The sequence below is a fragment of the Mirounga leonina genome, unplaced genomic scaffold (genome assembly GCF_011800145.1).
Source record: "Mirounga leonina isolate KUSES-001 unplaced genomic scaffold, KU_Mleo_1.0 Mir_53, whole genome shotgun sequence".
Taxonomy (NCBI): Eukaryota; Metazoa; Chordata; class Mammalia; order Carnivora; family Phocidae; genus Mirounga; species Mirounga leonina.
This window is the reverse complement of record NW_023270807.1, coordinates 80,984,225-81,003,002: the sequence shown is the minus strand read 5'-3', so window position 1 is coordinate 81,003,002 and position 18,778 is coordinate 80,984,225. Positions and strand designations below refer to the sequence as shown.

Sequence of the window (18,778 nt, the reverse complement as noted above, 5' to 3'; positions counted from 1 at the left end):
AAGAACAGATGAATCATACTACAGCTGTGATGCAACTTTTGGATGATCTCTCTCACTACTGTCATTTAGCTCGGTAGTCGTGCTGGGATCCAAGTGAGTGTATGGGATGTTCACCTTTGGTCTGAGTCTACAGCTGTGTGGTGAGAATGAAGTTGGTGTCTGGATCTGATTTGTATTAGCTTTGCAAACACATTTTTCTTTCTAACTGTTTAAAAAGTATGGTAAGTACAAATACAGTGCTCTTACTATTTGTCCCAGACAAGAGAGCCTGTTTGATTATAAGATGAAAACAGACATCTGAGTTTTTAGAAAATACTGAAACATTTTTAAAAGTTCTTACTTCAGATTTTTATTTTTATTTTTTAAATAAAAAAGTTTCCTTGATGTTGCAGTTCTGCTCTTCATAAACCTCATTTATAAGCCAGGATTATGAAATAGGAAACATTGTCTATACACTGACTGTTCTCTTTCATGTTTCACTCCATCAGGAAACTAAAACCCAGTGTGTACGAATTGCTACAAAAGGTAAGAGGTTTGCCTTTTTTTTTTTTTTCCTTGAGATTCCATTCTCCAGCTTTCTAAAATGAAAGAGCTTTGTTCCCTGCTTCAGGGCTAATTAAATGTGGCACTTCTATTACAGAGTATTTGTAGTAGGGCCCAGTTAAACTGCCAGCCAAGTTCTCTGACTCACTTGGGTGTCTTTAGCACCTAATGGGGTGCTACTTTTATCCTCTAGTACTTGACTGGAGGAATCCTGTTATGAGGATAGGAAGGATTTAGAAAACCTTAGAAGGGCTTATTTCTGCCATTTAGTGTCTGAAAGGTCTTATGTTGCTGATCAACCAATATATTAGGAAAAACTCAGCACTATCAGCTCAAAATAGCAAGTTGCTTGTTTAAAAACCTCTGTTACTTTCTGTGGTAGACAATAGACATAAATAGGAACTGAGCTAGTCTGTGCATATGTAAGAGCAGAGGTGTGGAGACCGCTCCTTATCTTCATGAGTCGTACAATTCAGTTGAAGCTACTTTACCTTTTTTTTTTTTTTTTAACTTAAAAAAATTGTTTTAATCCATTTGATGCCAAGAAATTAGATCTGATGACCAGGGTAATCTTGCTGACATTGCATATTATAGCTTAGTTGCCTAGTTTCTTTAGGGGGAAACATTTTCATCTTTGAATGAGTATTTGGAGTTCAGGTGTGAGAAAGTCTCCTGCATTCACTATGTTTATAGTCCATTTAAGAGTTCTTTGTGCCAACGAGAGAGAGAGCTATCTGGTGTATTCTAGCAAAAGAAACAGGAAAAAGCTGTCCCTGTGCAGACGTGGGACTCCGCAGAGGGTTGGTGCTCTGGGTAGTTTCTGCCAAAATTAGTATTAAACCCACATTCATGAGCAGTAGTTGATTCATTTGGGGTAGAAATGAATGGCCATATTCTGTTTGTGCTGGCATCTTTCCTTTCATCATTTTTCTCCATTTAATCATCAATCTGCTCAATTAAGCATTTGTGTTTTACTCATGATTTGTAAAGGCAATAAAGAAAGACTTTTCCCTTGACTCATGAGAAGTAATAAATAAAAAAAGCTTCACAGAAGAGAAAAAAAATACACCTTTTTTTTCAATTCAAATACTAAGATTCCTCATAATTTTAAAAATTAAGCAATCCTTAATGACTGGATGAGAAAATATATACAGATAAACGTATAATGGATAGGCATTTATTTTATTTTAAAAGCTTAGCTTGTAGATCAAAAAATTAGAGCTGAAATATTTAGAAGATAATGGCAGAAGACATTTAGATATATATCACCTATGTTTTCCCAGATTTAAAATAGAGCCAGATATACAAAATGGTCTTGCATCATCCTCCAAGAAGCTCTTTAGATATGGTCATTCTACATATCTATAGCTGAGAAAAGAAAGCTATAAATGATTCTAAAATTTTAAATTTTCTTATTTGGTTATTGAATTATTTGCATTTACACAAGCTGTTTAAATGTCATTTTATCCCTATCTCAATACATATAAAATTATAATGATGAATATCACATGATATTTAGACTGTAGGGGAGGTGAGATTATGGAAATTGAACTTACCATGTGGCATACAATATCTGCCAGAAACCAAGAGGTAGTAAGAAAGAGTTCATTTGTGGTAGTTTCTGCTTTGTCTAGTAATCTCTCCCTGCTATTTTTCTGAGCCTCAGTCTGACAGTGTGGCTTAATGAGTGAGAGAAAAGGACTGTGGCCCTGGACTATCTGGGTTCAAATCCTGACTTTGCCCCTCACTTTAGTGTTGGCAAATCATTTACCCATCATCCTCAAAATAATAATATTAGAGTACCCTTCTCTTACTGTTATTGTGAGGAATAAAATAGTTTATGTATATGAAATGCTTCAATAATGCCTGGTATATTGTGACGATTACATAAAAGTTAATTGCCAATTTTTATCATCATCATAATTATTACAGTCATTGTGTACCTTACTTCAGAAGGATATACTGTAGTCCACCCATGTCTGTGGAGGATACATTCCAAGACCCACAGTGGATAACTGAAACCACAGATAGTACCAAACCCTATATATACACTATCGTTTTTCCTTATCGTTTTCCTTACTTATGATAAAATTTAATTTATAAAATAAGCACAGTAAGAGATTATCAACAATATCATTATAAAGTAGAGTAGTTATAACAATATACTGTAGCAAAAGTTATGTGACTGTGACCCCTCTCTCTTTTTCTCAAAATATCTTACTGTACTCACCCTTCTTATTCTTGTGATGATGTGGCTTTGATAAAGCCTCTTTGATGAGATGAAGTGAGGTGAATGATAGTAGGCTACTACTGACCTTCTGACAATAAGTCAGAAAGTGGATCATGTTTCTGGACCACAGTTGACCATGGGTAACTGACACCATGGAAATCAAAGCTGGATAAGGGTGTAATTTGTGTTATATAGTTATGAAAGAAATATGTATAAAAACAAAACTGAATTTCTGTGATAGAGATTACTTGGAAAAAAGTAGGTTTTTTTAAATTTAATTCCTTCTCTGAACATTTAGCATTTTTCCATTTATGAAAAACCACACTTTTTAGTTTAAAATCAATGTATTGCCTGACTACATTTTGCACTAACACCATTCAAGTATTAGTCAGCTTTGGAATAAATTTTTTGGTATGAAAATAAAAAAGTTTTTCACAGAACATGTTGAAGACAGACTTAATAGTCAAAATGGCATAACCATATTGACTGAGGAAGAGGCATGAAGGAACCTTCTGGGCAAGGAATGGTTCAGTATTATCATAAGAATACACACAGGTAAAAACCCATTAAACTGTATACTTAAAATGTATGTAGAGGTCCCTGGCTGGCTCAGTGGTTAGAACATGTATGTGACTCTTGATCTCAGGGTTGTGAGTTCAAGTCCCACACTGGGTGTGGAGCCTACTTTAAAAATAAAAAATGTGTGCACTGTACTAATTTAGGGGACTGAAAATTCTTATGGGAATGTGAGAGAATATAAAAGCCAAGAGCAATTAGCATACATACTAGAGTAGCACGATGATTTTGAAAAATTTTTGACATGTGAGAATTGTTCTAAAAAATTTCCAGTATATATTGTTTCCTGCCTTACTGGAACTCATTCCTTATGATGGCCAACACATAAAGAGGATATAGACATTGGCTTGATCACTAAAAAAAAGTATGAAGTAAATAATCAAGGTTATAATGTCTAAAATGAAGAGTGGTGTGAACACATGTTATGAGACAAGAGAAGAGGTGTTTTGGAAGTTGTGTACATTGCAGTTAAGATCAGTGGTGCTGCCCTCTGACTCATGTGTAGGTAAGAAGTCATTGAGAAGCCATGTGTCAGGAATGAAATGGATGGGCTGATCTAAATTATCATGAGAAACATGAAAGTCATTCCATTTATAAAACAGCAGACCCCAAACTAGAATTGTTGCAGACCTATGAAAAGGACTTTAACCAGCTGTATCTTGGAAAAGCAGTTCAAGGAGAGTAAATTTCGGGAAAGATTTTTGTGGTACATCAAGGAGGAAGGACAACACTGGGAAGTCACTTGTGCAGTGAGGTGGGAACACCATGCAGCTTGCACGCTCAGCATGCTTAGATGCATGTCTCTCTAACCTCTACTGAAAAGAAAGTGTTTTAGGTCGTTTAATGTAGTTTGCTCTCTGCCCTTTTACATATAATTTATAACAGTGCTCTAAATCCATATATACACACATACACACATGCACACACAATTATTTGCAGATTAGTAGCTAAGATCTTGTGCTTTGTTGCCATAAATAAATTATAGTGCAATAACTATTCCTTTCTTAAAGAAATTTTCTTCATGAGTAACACCTCTATGGTAAGATTTAAACATACCAAATTATGCAAATATTACATAAATTATAACAAAATTTACCCAAAGAATTTTCAAAAAGTACTTCTGGAAATATGCTGTATCCATATTAAACTAACAAGAGGGGGTCCAGGTGGCTCAGTCAGTTAAGTGTCTGCCTTCAGCTCAGGTGATGATCCCAGGGTCCTGGGATGGAGTCCCAGGGAGCCTGCTTCTCCCTCTCCCTCTGCTGTTCCCCCTGCTTGTGCTCACTCTCTGGCTGTCTCTCTCTCAAATAAATAAATAAAAATATAAAAATAAATAAATTAATCAATTAACAAGAGATGCATTTCAATTGAATTTTTATTTTCTCTTGTTCAATAATATTTAGTATGTTATGTCATTTAAAATTTTCTCTCTGTATAAAAAATCATTTATGGACCCATGTATTTATTCATTTACATAAAATTATTCTCAATGTAAAGCAAGTATGGATAAGAAATCCAAATATTGAGTATTTCCTTAAAATAAAACTGAAAAAGAAAACCAACAGTTTGAGAAATTTAAAGTGTTTTAATCTGTTTATATAAGTAGCTTATATTTTGAAACGATTTTGGCTGTGTCCAATTTCTCCCTTATCTGAATTTCTGGATTTTTGAAAGAAAACTGGTTATTTAAAATTTAATTCTAATGCAAGTTTCTGTGTTGTTTGAATCTGTTTATTTTCCCCAAAAAAAGTCACATTTCCACTGATAAAAGCCATCACATTTGGTAGAACATAAAAATGTGCAATATATGTAAATTTATTTTAACATAGCATTTAAGGTAAAAAGGAGGGGTTTAAGTTAATAAAATAAGGCTCTATTTTATATTATGACAAACGCTTAAATTCCCAAGTCACGAATGGATTTTATTCCAAATCTCCATTTGTAAACAGTTTGCTTTGGCAGACTATTGTTTGTCTACCCATTAGCCATTCTTTGACTTCTTCCAATTTCATTTGGATATCAGTATTCTAATCATTCATTTAGCAAGTATTTATTTAATGCCTGTAAATTACCACACAATGTTCTAGGCCCTGGGGATCTCATTTAGCAAGTATTTACTTAAGGCCTATAAATTACCACACGATGTTCTAGGCCCTGGGGATAAAGCAGTGAAATAAAGAGAACAAAGACCTTACTTCCGTGGAACTTAAATTCCAGTAGAGGAAACAGACCAGACAAAATAAATATGTGATATGTCAGATGGTGATACTTTCTTTGGAGAGAGATGAAGCAGTAAGGCGGGGATGGAAATTCTGGGGCACGTGTCTAGGCCATAACTATTTCACATACGGTGATTAGAGAAAGACTCCCTGGTAAGGTCAAGGACACGAGGCAGTAACCCCTGTGGGGAAAGATCACACAAGGCAAAAGGAACACGTGCAAAAACCTTGAAGAGAATGTGTCCTTAGCTGCTCAGGAAAGGTGAGCTCAGACTGAGGGGATAAATCAGATGGGTTCAGATCAGCAGCCCTCAAACTTCAGTGTTAGTAGAATCATTTGGAGGGCTTGTTAAGGAGATTGCTGGTCCTTAACTCCAGAGCTTCTGTATCAGTAGGCCTGGGGAGGGGCCCAAGAATGTGTATTTCTAACAAGTTTACTGCTGATGCTGATGCTCTGGGGACCACACTTTGAGAACCACTGATCCAAACAAATCCCATGCACCTGGCCAGTGATTGCTTTAGGTTGTGTATGTCACTCAGTTTTGGTCAGGGAGATCTAAGGATCTGTCTTCTGTAGGGTGTTCTAACAAATTGGTTCCTTTCTGATTTATAAAAGAGAGATGGCAAGAATAATCTTCAACCTATCTTTCTTATCTTGGGGCATTGTTTTATAAAGTTGTGATATTAGTTGTGATATTAAAATTGAGAGCAAAACTGGCTAAAAAGAAGGGAAAGTCAAGGAAAACAAATAAGCCAACTCCAAGCCCAAACAGCTCTGAGCTTTTGAATTACCCATTGCTAGAACTCCTTAACCCCAGATATTTATGTTTGAAAAAACAAAAGTCTTTTTTTAAAAAACACTTTTTTTTTAAAAAGATTTTATTTATTTATTTGAGAAAGAGCGTGAGAGAGAGAGAGCACGAGAGGGGGGAGGGTCAGAAGGAGAAGCAGACTCCCTGCTGAGCAGGGAGCCCAATGCGGGGCTCGATCCTGGGACTCCAGGATCATGACCTGAGCTGAAGGCAGCCGCTTAACTGACTGAGCCACCCAGGCACCCCGAAAAAAAAAAAAAGTCTTTATGGAAATCACTACTTGTGGGTAATCTGTTCCCTGCAGCAAATAGTGTCTGAGCTGATGTTAGATTTTTATTTTATCTTGGGAATAATATCTTTAAAAATAGTGGTTTGGAACATTAAATCAAAAACCAATGATGTACTAAAAAAATAAAAATAAAAAAAAATAATAAAAATAGTGGTTTGGGTCCAATGTGATATGTCAAGGACAAATTATTTCATACAGTGATTGCAGGAAAGCACCTAAAATCCATATAACCTAATCATTACCAATGGCATTTAAAAAATAAGGAATTCCCTGGGCGACTGGGTGGCTCAGTCAGTTAAGCGTCCAGCTCTTGATTTTGACTCAGGTCATGATCTCAGGGTCGTGAGATTGAGCCCTGGTCGGGCTCCATGCTCTATGTGGGGTCTGCTTGAGATTCTCTCTCTCTCTCCCTCTGCCCCTTCCCCTGCGCGTGCATGCCCACGCACTCGCTCTCTCGCAAATAAATAAAATCTTTAAAAAATAAATAGGGAATTCCTTTTAGGTGTCACTCTAGAATACCAGGAACACATCCTTACTGGCCTTCCGAGAGAGCTAGAAAGAAGGAACCCAGACAGTTTCACCAGAAACTGTGGAAAAAAAGGGAATTCCAAAAGCTAAGGCATGCATATTTGCATTCATCCATTTACTTATTAGCAGTTTATTCATTCTTTTGATAAACCTAAAGTTGACATGTGATTGTGAAGGATGCCTGTAAGGTGGGTTTAATTCATTTTATTTATCCCTGTCCAGGGAATGGTCTAAGTCAGATGATTATTAACTCAGAATACTGCTTATTTTAAACGATGATACGCAGTCTTCCCTGATTCCTCAGAAATATCTTGACTTCATTGCTAGTGTGCATTTTAAACATGCATTCCAATATTAAGAAAAATTCAGTTGTCATGAAAGAGTAGGTGTGCATGGAAGATTTTATTCAAAATATATAATTAGAATATGCAAACATTGGTAATATTTTAATTTACTTTTTTCTTTCTTCCCTCTTTTGCTGCCTGTTCCCTAATTGCTGGGAAAAAAGTAGGATTTTTTTAAGCACTTTCATAACCTTAATTTTGTCTCATGGTGCTTTTGTCAAATCTTTCTTTATGCCCTTTTCTTTGAGTGTGCAGATGGATAAAAGTGCCTTTTTAAGTGATTAGACATTCAGAAAAAGCAAACATGGGAAGAAAAAGAACACTTAGTCTGTCAAGAAGCTGCAGTAAAACCATAGAAGCTCCAGTTGGTTGTACCATGTGTGTAGAAGATACTTGACTGAATTCGTTCCCACCACATTTACCACAGAGGAATTTGAACTTGAGTACGACTAAATCTCAGCTCTTAAAATGCACTTCTGTGCCTTATCTCTTAGAGAGCTCACACCTGAGGTAGATGGTAGATTGAAAGCAGGGGTGAGTTCTAAAGAAAAAATATATTTAATTGGGCTTCAGGGTCTAAAATCCTAACTTTACATTTTTTTAATTGTACTACTCTGCTTTGTTTTGCCAGCTACATGTTGATGAAAATGTTAAAGCATCAGGAAGAAATGTCAGATTCTTTTATGCCCCTGTTTTAAGCTGATGATAACGGAGGTCAACTAGGGTAGTTTAGTCTGGCCATTAAGAAACTCTGGGTGGGGGTGTAGCTTTTCTTGGTCAAGTATAGAATAGGCTTTCAAAAAAACTGCCAACTCTTCTGACAAACTGTAATCCTTGAGAATAACTTTGTTTTTCGTCTGAATGCCTAAGTGCTTTTGCTTTCTCCTGCAAGGGAAGAGTGTGCCTCATTCCTCCTATTAGATCTGTGTACTAGCTTTCAGAAATTAATCTGATTTCGGGTTACATTTTTCTTGAACTCAGAAGGGAGGAAATTACAAAAAATATATATATTAGTAATAGAGTAATAGACTACAGCCTGAGAGAAATGAAAGCATATCTAAGTGAAACCAAACTGGGAACAAGTACAATTTTAATAAAGTTTAAATCAGTGGTTCATGGCTTGGAACTAACCTCTGTTAGACACCAGCATTTCCTGGTGCTTTGTCAAAGGCCTTATCATTGTAAATTCTTTTTTTCTTTCTTTCATAGAGAAAAAGTTACTAAAAAATTAATAGCTAATAGATTTTTAAACATGTTTGGGAAACAAAGATATCCTTTTGTTTTTGAAAAACTAGAGTTGCAATGAGATATCACCTCACACTAGTCAGAATGGCTAAAATTAACAAGTCAGGAAACAACAGATGTTGGCGGGGATGCGGAGAAAGGGGAATCTCCTACACTGTTGGTGGGAATGCAAGCTTGTGCAGCCACTCTGGAAAACAATATAGAGGTTCCTCCAAAAGTTGAATATAGAGCTACCCTATGACCCAGCAATTGCACTACTGGGTATTTACCCCAAAGATACAAATGTAGTGATCCGAAGGGGCACCTGCACCCCAATGTTTATAGCAGCGATGTCTACAGTAGCCAAACTATAGAAAGAGCCTAGATATCCAATGACAGATGAATGGATAAAGAAGATGTGGTATATATATCCAATGGAATATTATGCAGCCATCAAAAAAATGAAATCTTGCCATTTGCAACGATGTGGATGGAACTAGAGGGTATTATGCTAAGCGAAATAAGTCAATCAGAGAAAGATAATTATCATATGATCTCACTGATATGAGAAGGTAGCTGGGTAATGGACGTTGGGGAGGGTATGGGCTATGGTGAGCACTGTGAATTGTGTAAGACTGATGAATAACAGACCTGTACCTCTGAAACAAATAATACATTATATGTTAATTAAAAAAAAAACAAAAAACTAGAGTTGAATAAAAATGTAGTATTCCTTAATGGAGTCAAAGTCTAATGAAATTGTCCAAAATGTTTATTATTCAGAAATCTCTTAGAATGAAGAATCGTCTGCATGGGCTGTAAGGTTTACAAGGCTAGAGGTGATAATCTGTCTATATTTTTTTTATCTGTGCCTGATATTTAATATAAATGTGGTCAATGTCCTTGGAATGGATAGATGGATGAATGAATGAATGAATGAATGAATGAATATTGTTGTCCAGAATTGTTCTACTTTTGAATGCCCTGAAGATATATCAATTTTTTCTACTACATGTTTATTTTATTGGCATAATTTAGAAATAATCTTAAAGTGTTTTATTCTTCTACAGAAAAAAAAAATTAATATGAATAAAATTCTCGCCCTCTTAGTATTCCAGTCAGCTCTTGCTTCCCCTCCATCTAAGCTGGACTATACTCTTAGAATGGACAAAATGTAGAAAGGAAAGTTTTTCCTGAGTTATTAATTTCATTATTTCTTACATTATTTTTTACTTTTTTTGTAAGGAAAATAAGTTTAAAAAGTAAATTTTTACCCACCCTCCCCACTGGGTAGAAAGTATTTTCATTACTATAAATAGAGGAAGCACGTGATATACCAACCCCTGACTTTTAAAAGCTTATGGTACAATTCATGACACGTATAACAGGCTCGAGAAAAGTTAAAGACTAGAAAAAATACAATATAAATTGTATGTGTAATATAAGTATGTGTCTTACACAAGTATTCTACTAAAGCAGTGGGGAGTTTTCAAAAACAGCAAAGGTTACAGATAGGAAATTTCTGGCAAGTGATAAATTCTAATCTCTGTCTTAAGAAGCCAATTGAACTTTATCTAATTATTATATTTATTTATTATTTTATCATTTTTAGCAATTACATATTACAAAGATATTCCTAGTTTATTTTGCAAGCACTGTAGGGACTTCAAGAGCATTTACTCTACATTTGTAATAAACTACTTTTAAAACTGAAAAAAATCCTTATATACACCAATCTGCTATATGCAGAATATATTACCTAATATCTTCCCTTAAGGTTTGCTGTTAAGTTTCTTTATTTCTGAAAAGATGTAAAAATAAAACTTCTCCTCTGCCTCTGCTTTTAAGTATATCTTGAAATTGCAAAATGAGTAACTAAAGCGATAGTGTCATTTGCAAATGCAGATATTGATTATGTGCAACCAAAAGAATATGAAAATAAATAGGTCCCTAACAGACTGCAGCTACCACTCATAACCCTTGATTTCAAATTTAACACTGAATGGTTTTTCCATTTTCACTGATTGGTTTTATAAATAATGGAAATGGTATTGGTAAATAAATTTGAACTTACAAACTTATATTAATAAAATATATTCCATTTAGTATTTGTTTTACAGAATGATTTTACACTGAAAAGTTTGGAATCCCTGATCTGAATCATGCCCTCACTTATGGATGAGAAAACTGATTTTATTTAGGATTTGATTTCCAAAGTGGAATATATCGTTGAAAGTGTAGGCACAGAAACCAACCCCTTGTACTTTTTTCAATATAGCACACTTACTCCACACTGCCTGTCTAGAATCACCAGCTTAAATACCAATATATGTTCAGGCCCCATCTTCATGTCAGCCGAGGCAATAGGATTACCAGAAGTTCATTATAGTAATCATTTCTCTAATGTGATTAAGAAGAATTCAGAGATGTTTATTTGGGAATGTATACTGATAACATCAAACTGAGGATGTTAATACTTTATCGGGGAGAATTTTATAATTTAGAGTTTCACTCAAACAATATCAACAGCAAAGTCTTAATTATTACCTTTAATTCTAGACTATTGTGTCAGTCACTGAAGAGAATGAAGTCACCTTGCTACTCATAGAACATTCCAGAGACATTTATGAGGAAGGGTCAAAAACAACATTATCTGACAGAGCAAAGATGGCAAAACATCTGGTGATAGGATTATCTCTCCCCACGATCTCTTTGTTCAAGCTGTCAATCAAAATGGAACCTGTTATCATTTCTAGAGAATCATATTGTATTAAATAGATAAGTGATTTGTAACTCATAGTCATTCTTGGTTTGGGGCTCTGTGGTAGGCGGAATAATGGGCTCCCTAAAGATGTCCATGTTCTAATCTCCAGATTACCTTACATGGCAAAAGAAATTTTGCAGATGTATTGAGTTAAGGATCTTGAGATGGGGAAATTAGTCTGGATTGTCCAGCTAGACTTAGTGTCATCATGAGGGATCTTATAAACGGGAGGGGGGAGGGCCAGAATCAGGGAAGGTATGTGAGGACAGAAGCAAGGATTGGGAATGATGTGCACTGCAGAGCGAGAAAGGGGCCCTAAGCCAAGGAATGCAAATGGCCTCGGGAAGATGGAAAAGACAAAGAAACCATTTCCCCCCTTGAGCCTCCAGGAGGAACACAGACCAGCCAACACGTTAATTTTAGTCCTGCAAGTCTCATGTAGGACTTCTGACCTCTAAAAATGTAAGATGATGAATTCGTGTTGTTTTAACCCACAAATTTTGGTAATTTGTTTCATCGTGAAAAGTTACTATTGCAGATTTTAGCACCTGTAAGTGCTGTGAGACTTTGGAATCGGGCAGTGGGCAGAGGCTTGGAAAAATTTTGAAGAGCATGATAGAAAAAGCCTAGATTGCCTTTAACAGACTGTTAGTAGGAATATGAACGTTTAAAGTCTCTGCCAGCAAGGGCTCAGAAGAAAATAAGGAACAGGTTATTGGAAACTGAAGCGAAGGAGATCCTTGTTACGTGGCAGAAATTCAGCTGAATTATGTCCTACAGTTGTGTGGGAAGCAAAATTTATAAACAGTGAACTTGGCTATGTAGGTGAGGAGTTTTCCAAGCAGTGTTGAAGTTGCAGCCTTTCTAAAAACACACATGTTGTATATACATATATATGGAGAGACAGACACACACGTGTGTGTGTGTGTGTGTGTGTATATATATATATATATATATATATATGTTGATGTTATTACTATCTTTATACAGCGGTGGTACAGATTCCCTATTTTAATCTTTTGCTTTTGAAGAAGGTAAATGCTAAATTACAGAAAACTTATTTTTATTCTTAGCAATTAAAAACAGGTCTTCAGAGTGAATCCCCACATGGGAAGGATTACATTAGCTTTATTGTGATATTATGGTAACAAGAGCTCTGCCTCTCTTTTTTTCTACATTTTTATCCTATTGGAGGGGGGAAAAAGATTAAAATCCAGTTTGGCCTTATTATAACACTCGGCAAATGTGTTTTAGAGGATTGGTTTATGATTTTTACTCCATAGTAGACAAAGTATTCTTTATCCTCTATCAGTTAAGTGTCTGATATTATGCATTCTATTCAATTTTTAATGAAATGTGGATTACTTTAAAGATTATCTCTCTGATTCAATACATGGCATTAGAGTAGAAAGTTAATTGGATCTTTCTTGAATAAGCAGTGACCACTATGTGTGATTGATAGGAGGAAAAGATAGTAAATGACATATTTTTGAATTTATGTGTTGAACTTTTATTTATTTTTTTAAAAGATTTTATTTATTTATTTATTTATTTATTTATTTGACAGAGAGAGACAGAGCAAGAGAGGAAACACAAGCAGGGGGAGTGGGAGAGGGAGAAGCAGGCCCCCCGCTGAGCAGGGAGCCCGATGCGGGGCTCCATCCCAGGACCCTGGGATCATGACCTGAGCCGAAGGCAGACGCTTAACGACTGAGCCACCCAGGCGCCCCTGTGTTGAACTTTTAGATTAGTATTTTTTGTGATCAGTTTTCTCGAGTAAATTATGTAGCCCCTATTACCCTTATAAAAACTATAGAGAAATTCTAATTTCTTTTAAAAATAAAAATTTCTCAGGTTTCGTGAAAATGAGATATAAAAAAAAAAAGTCACATACTTGAGCACATATATAGTTTAGTGTGTTTTCATTTTAAATACAGAAAGTGGATGCTGTCACCCAAACATCTAAATAGTTCTAGATCTATCTCCTGTTTTGACAAGGATCTCAACTGAGCTTCAAAATTTGGAATCTTGTTCACTTCTTACAATTTTTTTTTCTCTTTTATTCAAGAGCTTCTGCTGAATTTAGTGGCAAAGAGATTGTCATTCCTACTTCATTCTTTAAGGAAATAGAGAAATTCATCCGCTTGTAAATATGATGGAGGGGACAGTGATAGCCACCACATTTTTGTATATCCTTGGTAGTAGTTCACAGTTTGAGTATCACTGACCCTTAAGTACACACAAATCATCCTTTTAAAACAATGCTCCTCGGGCGCCTGGGTGGCTCAGTTGGTTAAGCGACTGCCTTCGGCTCGGGTCATGGTCCTGGAGTCCCTGGATCGAGTCCCGCATCGGGCTCCCTGCTCAGTGGGGAGTCTGCTTCTCCCTCTACCCCGCCCTCCCCCCCACCCGGTCTCGTGCGCTCTCTCTCAAATAAATAAATAAATAAATCTTTGAAAGGAAAAAAAATAAATAAATAAAACAATGCTCCTCTTCCTGATAGCTGTTTGTGTGTGCAGCTGTGCTTCCATATTGCAACTTCAGAAAGACGATGTTCTGATTACTAGCTGCTGTTATTTACTACACCCAGCTTTGCATCTGTGCCTCGTAAAGATCTCAAGTCTTTGCTTTTGAGGAAACCACTCATACTTGTATACCTCCTACTTTCCTGGCCTATTTGCTGCTATTATTTCCCAGATGAAAATCTAACTGGGCTATGCTTTTGAGGGAGGGCTTCACTGTACTAGTAAAACTTTTCCATTGCTCACTTCCATAATCATCATCTCGGGTCTGACTCCTTTATAGAAAGCTTCTTTGTATTGGCCAGTTATCTTTCTGACGAGTTTAGCCGCTACGGTAGATAGTTTAAAGTAAACATGGTTCATTGTTGGTGGTCCAACAGTGTATAAAGACTAGAATCAGAATTTTTGTACAGAGATAAGGAAGAAAGAAAATTAAAGGTCCTGAGGAATATGTAGCTGGGACATCACCGCATATAATTCAGGCTATTCTCTAGGCTTTCCTGCCACATCACTTTTTCGGAAGTGGTAATGGTAACAGCTACTTTACTGGTGTGTGATTGGGTTTTTTTAATTTAAATTTCACATCATCATGGTGAACAATAGTCATCCCTTAAATACATCTTTGTCCATTGCTTAATTTCCTATACCTAATAATTTCACCAGCTGCTAAACATTGGAAATTTGGTCATCCATTCAGAATGTATTTATTTTGTGTGCTCATTCTCTGTCAGGCTCTAGGCCAGATATTGAACTCCAAGAAAGATAGTTGTGGGATGGAGGACATGACACCTGTATGCAGTTACTATGCAGAGCAGTTTGGGGCAAAAATAGTCATTGGCCACATCTGTCTTCAATCATGAACTATCCTCCTCCTCTTGTAGATTCCTCAACTCTGCCAAGATGTATTCTTGGAAGTAGGATGCTTCCCTTTTCATTTTGGGGGAGTATTTACAGTCTGCTATAATTTAGAATTTGCTATAATTTATAGATCTGCTATAATTTAGAATTTGCTAATAACCTCCATTAAGCAAGTATATTCTTGTGTGAAAATTATGTTGGCTTTTTGGTTCAGATTTTATAAAACGAATCACTAATCTAATGCTGTATTGTAAAAATTTTATACATTTACCTCATGTGGGATCTTTTTCAGACTTATTTATTATCATTCAGGTGTATCTGTATTTCTACCTATAGATTAAAAATATACAGATCTTGGGCGCCTGGGTGGCTCAGTTGGTTAAGCAACTGCCTTCGGCTCAGGTCATGATCCTGGAATCCCGGGATCAAGTCCCGCATCGGGCTCCCTGCTCGGCGGGGAGTCTGCTTCTCCCTCTGACCCTCCCCCCTCTCATGCTCTCTCTCTCTCATTCTCTCTCTCAAATAAGTAAATAAAATCTTTTAAAAAAAATATACAGATCTTTGAAATTGCAATCATCCTAAAGTAATAGTTTAGGGCTTTCATTTTTTTAACTTTCATTTTTTTAACTTAAAACAGATATTCCATTGTATGAATGTGTGTTTAGTCCTTCTTCTTTTGGTAGACATTTAAGGCTGTTCGTGTTCCTTGCTATTACATGCAGTAATGGAAGAAACATCCTTGGCAAAGATCGTTACGTTCTTTGTTACAGGATAAGTTTCTAAAAGCAATGTTTCTAAGTCATGTGATGTAAACATCTTTTAAAATAACTACAGCCAAATTATAATCAAAAAGTATTTTACAAATTTACGTTTCAAGCAATATAATAGAATGCTTGTTTCTCCAACCCTTATCACTACTAATTGATACCACTCTTTTAAGATTTTGCTTATCTAATGGGTAAATATGGTTAACATTTTATTATGTTTTATTCTTAAATGATTGACATAATCATACCACCATGTGTTTTAAAACTGTCCCATAAAGAATGAAGAGATGATGGGGCGCCTGGGTGGCTCAGTTGGTTAAGCAACTGCCTTCAGCTCAGGTCGTGATCCTGGAGTCCTGGGATAAAGTCCCGCATTGGGCTCCCTGCTCGGCAGGGAGTCTGCTTCTCCCTCTGACCCTCTTCCTCTCGTGCTCTCTGTCTCTCATTCTCTTTCTCAAATAAATAAATAAAATCTTAAAAAAAAAAAAGAATGAAGAGATGATCGCTTGAATGTAGTCAAGTATTCAATTTATAGGTAGCATTCTGTTTCAAGTCAATGAATGAAAAATTAACAGACATTCCAAGCTCTTGCTTGTATTGAAGTCCATGCTTAGGGAAAGCCTGAAAGTGCTTTCGTTTGGTTTGGAATATCTTTAAGTACACAGCGGTTCTATCACAATTCCTGAGCTCTTACAGATTCTAAATCGTTTTGGTTTCTGATAACTTTTATTAATCTCTGACAGTCTCTGATTTCAGAATTCTTTAGACTTTCTTACATTGAGAAGTGCAGCATCCCTAGATGTTATGAAAGGACTGTGCTTTTTATTCTTTAAAAACAAACAAGATGTATCAAAAAAAATAATCAAAATGGAAGAAGGCATGAGTAGCCAGAGGAATAAGTTGGAATTCATTAAGAAAGCCAGAGGCAAATGTGGAAAGTATTTTTAAATTCACTCCTAAGAGAACTTCTTTTAAAGTAGGTAATTGAAAAATTCCCACAACACTTTGCAGAATGACAAGATTGATGCTGCAACAATCATAAAAAATACATAAAGTACATTAGTATTTTAAATTTCTGCTGGAAAAAAATAGTTAACTCTCTTTTAAGATATGTAACCAAGTGGGAAAAAAAAGTTATAAAAATACGCACATTGCCACTTAAGTTCAGTTTGACTTCTGTTTACCAGATGTTTTGATGAAAGTCTTTTTTCAATGTTCAATATAATGCTGTCTGGGAAACATTGCTGGGAAACCTCTAAGCTGTATATCCTGTTTGTTGATAAAGAACACATGGTTTTGGAAATCAGTGTTAAAACCACATGGAAATTTTTTGTGAAACAAAAATTTTAGTTTTATTCTCAGCTGTAAAAATCTTAAAGAAGAAAGAGTTCACCACAATATATACAGCCATCTAAAGTGATAGATTGCAGAGAAAATAGAAGAATATTGCATATTGCTAAACTACTGATTACTTCTGTTTTAGTTTCAGAGGAATTCAGTTTTAGAATTGACCAAGTAACCAGTGATGTGCTCATCTCCCTAGCACAATCTGTTGTCATGATTACTAGATATGTATTGACCAAAATGGTGCTAAAATGATTTTTGTAGATAATTAAAAATATAACTACCTGTTCTTTGCTTTTCTTTATCTAAATAAAGACTCCATTGAAATAAATATGGAGTAAAATCCTAATTATGCTAGACTTCCTAAAATTTAAGGGTCATATGAATAAGAAAACCTCAATTTGATTTTCTAAGTATTATTTGAAGATATACATTCTTAAACCTTGATAGGCAAATGTTCCAGGAGGTTCTGAGAACTCTGGAGCCTCAGTCAGATAACCCTCTCTGAGGGCTGATTTGCCCCACATTTGCATCATGCTTTTATTTGGATCCGTTCACAGGAACAGTTGCTCATCATGCAGGGTATCGGAAAATGACCTAAATTAACTTTTCTGCAGGAAGTAGAGGGACCTCAGGATAGGATACTCCAGTTTCAAATTTTCCCGAGATATAAATTAATTCAGTCTTTATCTGGAATGACTTAAATGACTTAGTATGTAACATCTCTTATGCCTCTCAAAGAGAATCTATCAGGACAGAGGAGTAGCTCTAGTGATCAAATATACAGGACTGCCACTTACTGAAAGAAGGTAGAAAAATCTGATTAGTCCAGAATAAAAGGGTGGGGGAGGTGGTGGCATGGGAATAAGACTCCCTTCCAAGCACAAATAAAAGAATGAGTTAGGAAGGAGACTGAAAGAATTCCAGTCATTTACTTTTACTTTCAAAAAAAAAATCAGGGATGATTGGTAGTCCTTTTCAAAGATCCCCTATAATTTGGGGATGTATCTGGTTTTTTGCCATTTTGTTAATTCTTTATTTCCCATATGTATTTCAACATTTTATTACATCCTCGTCATGTGGTGCATGAGGGATAAACAGTCTCAAGAGTACTAAGATGAAGAAGAGGGGTTTACTGCCCTTTAGGCACTCACCCCCTCATTGCTTTTCCACGGTCTTGCCATTTTCCAGTGAAGAAACTTTTCTCTTATCTATGGATAACAACTATCACTTGTCTTAAATCTTTTTTTTTTTTTTTGTAATCATTTCTTACCCATAAAGTTAGTGTTCCCTCTGTAAGTAATTATGTTGCAAGCAAGCATCTTACCGTTTGGCTATCTAAAGGGTTAAGTATTTGTCTCCAAAGATGTCCCAGATGCAGCTACTCCCAGGAGCAGGCTGTGACCCCCACGGATTATCAAACTTGTAAAACTCGGTAGTTTTGTTGGGTTCTTCCTCCCACAGCCCTTGGACTCCCTTTGGTTGTCTGTGCCTGTTCACATTTTGAGGCGTGATTGTGGAACAGAGGTTCCGCACTCCTGGCAGCCCCCACATAGAACTATTTTGTAAGACCTTCACCCTCGTGAAAGAAAATCCACTCAATGTACCAACATACATCATTTAAAATAATTTAAAGTAATAAAGTTTCTGGCCTTAATATAAAAAACAGCTAAAGGAAATAACTTCAAGTAATGTGTACCTCCTTACCTAAATGACTGGACACAACCACATGAAGATACAAGGAATACTCTGCTGCGA

The 18,778-nt window shown here is 35.9% G+C and overlaps 1 protein-coding gene across 2 annotated transcripts in view; it reads left to right on the top strand.

Moving 5' to 3' along the window:
- PTPRK (protein tyrosine phosphatase receptor type K) overlaps window positions 1-18,778 on the top strand; it is a 555,842-nt gene that overhangs the window by 458,959 nt on the left and 78,105 nt on the right. For both annotated transcript variants that reach the window (XM_034990587.1, XM_034990586.1), the window contains exon 13: window positions 489-525. In XM_034990587.1, coding sequence (XP_034846478.1) covers window positions 489-525 — 37 coding nt within the window. The remainder of the gene's footprint in view (window positions 1-488; window positions 526-18,778) is intronic.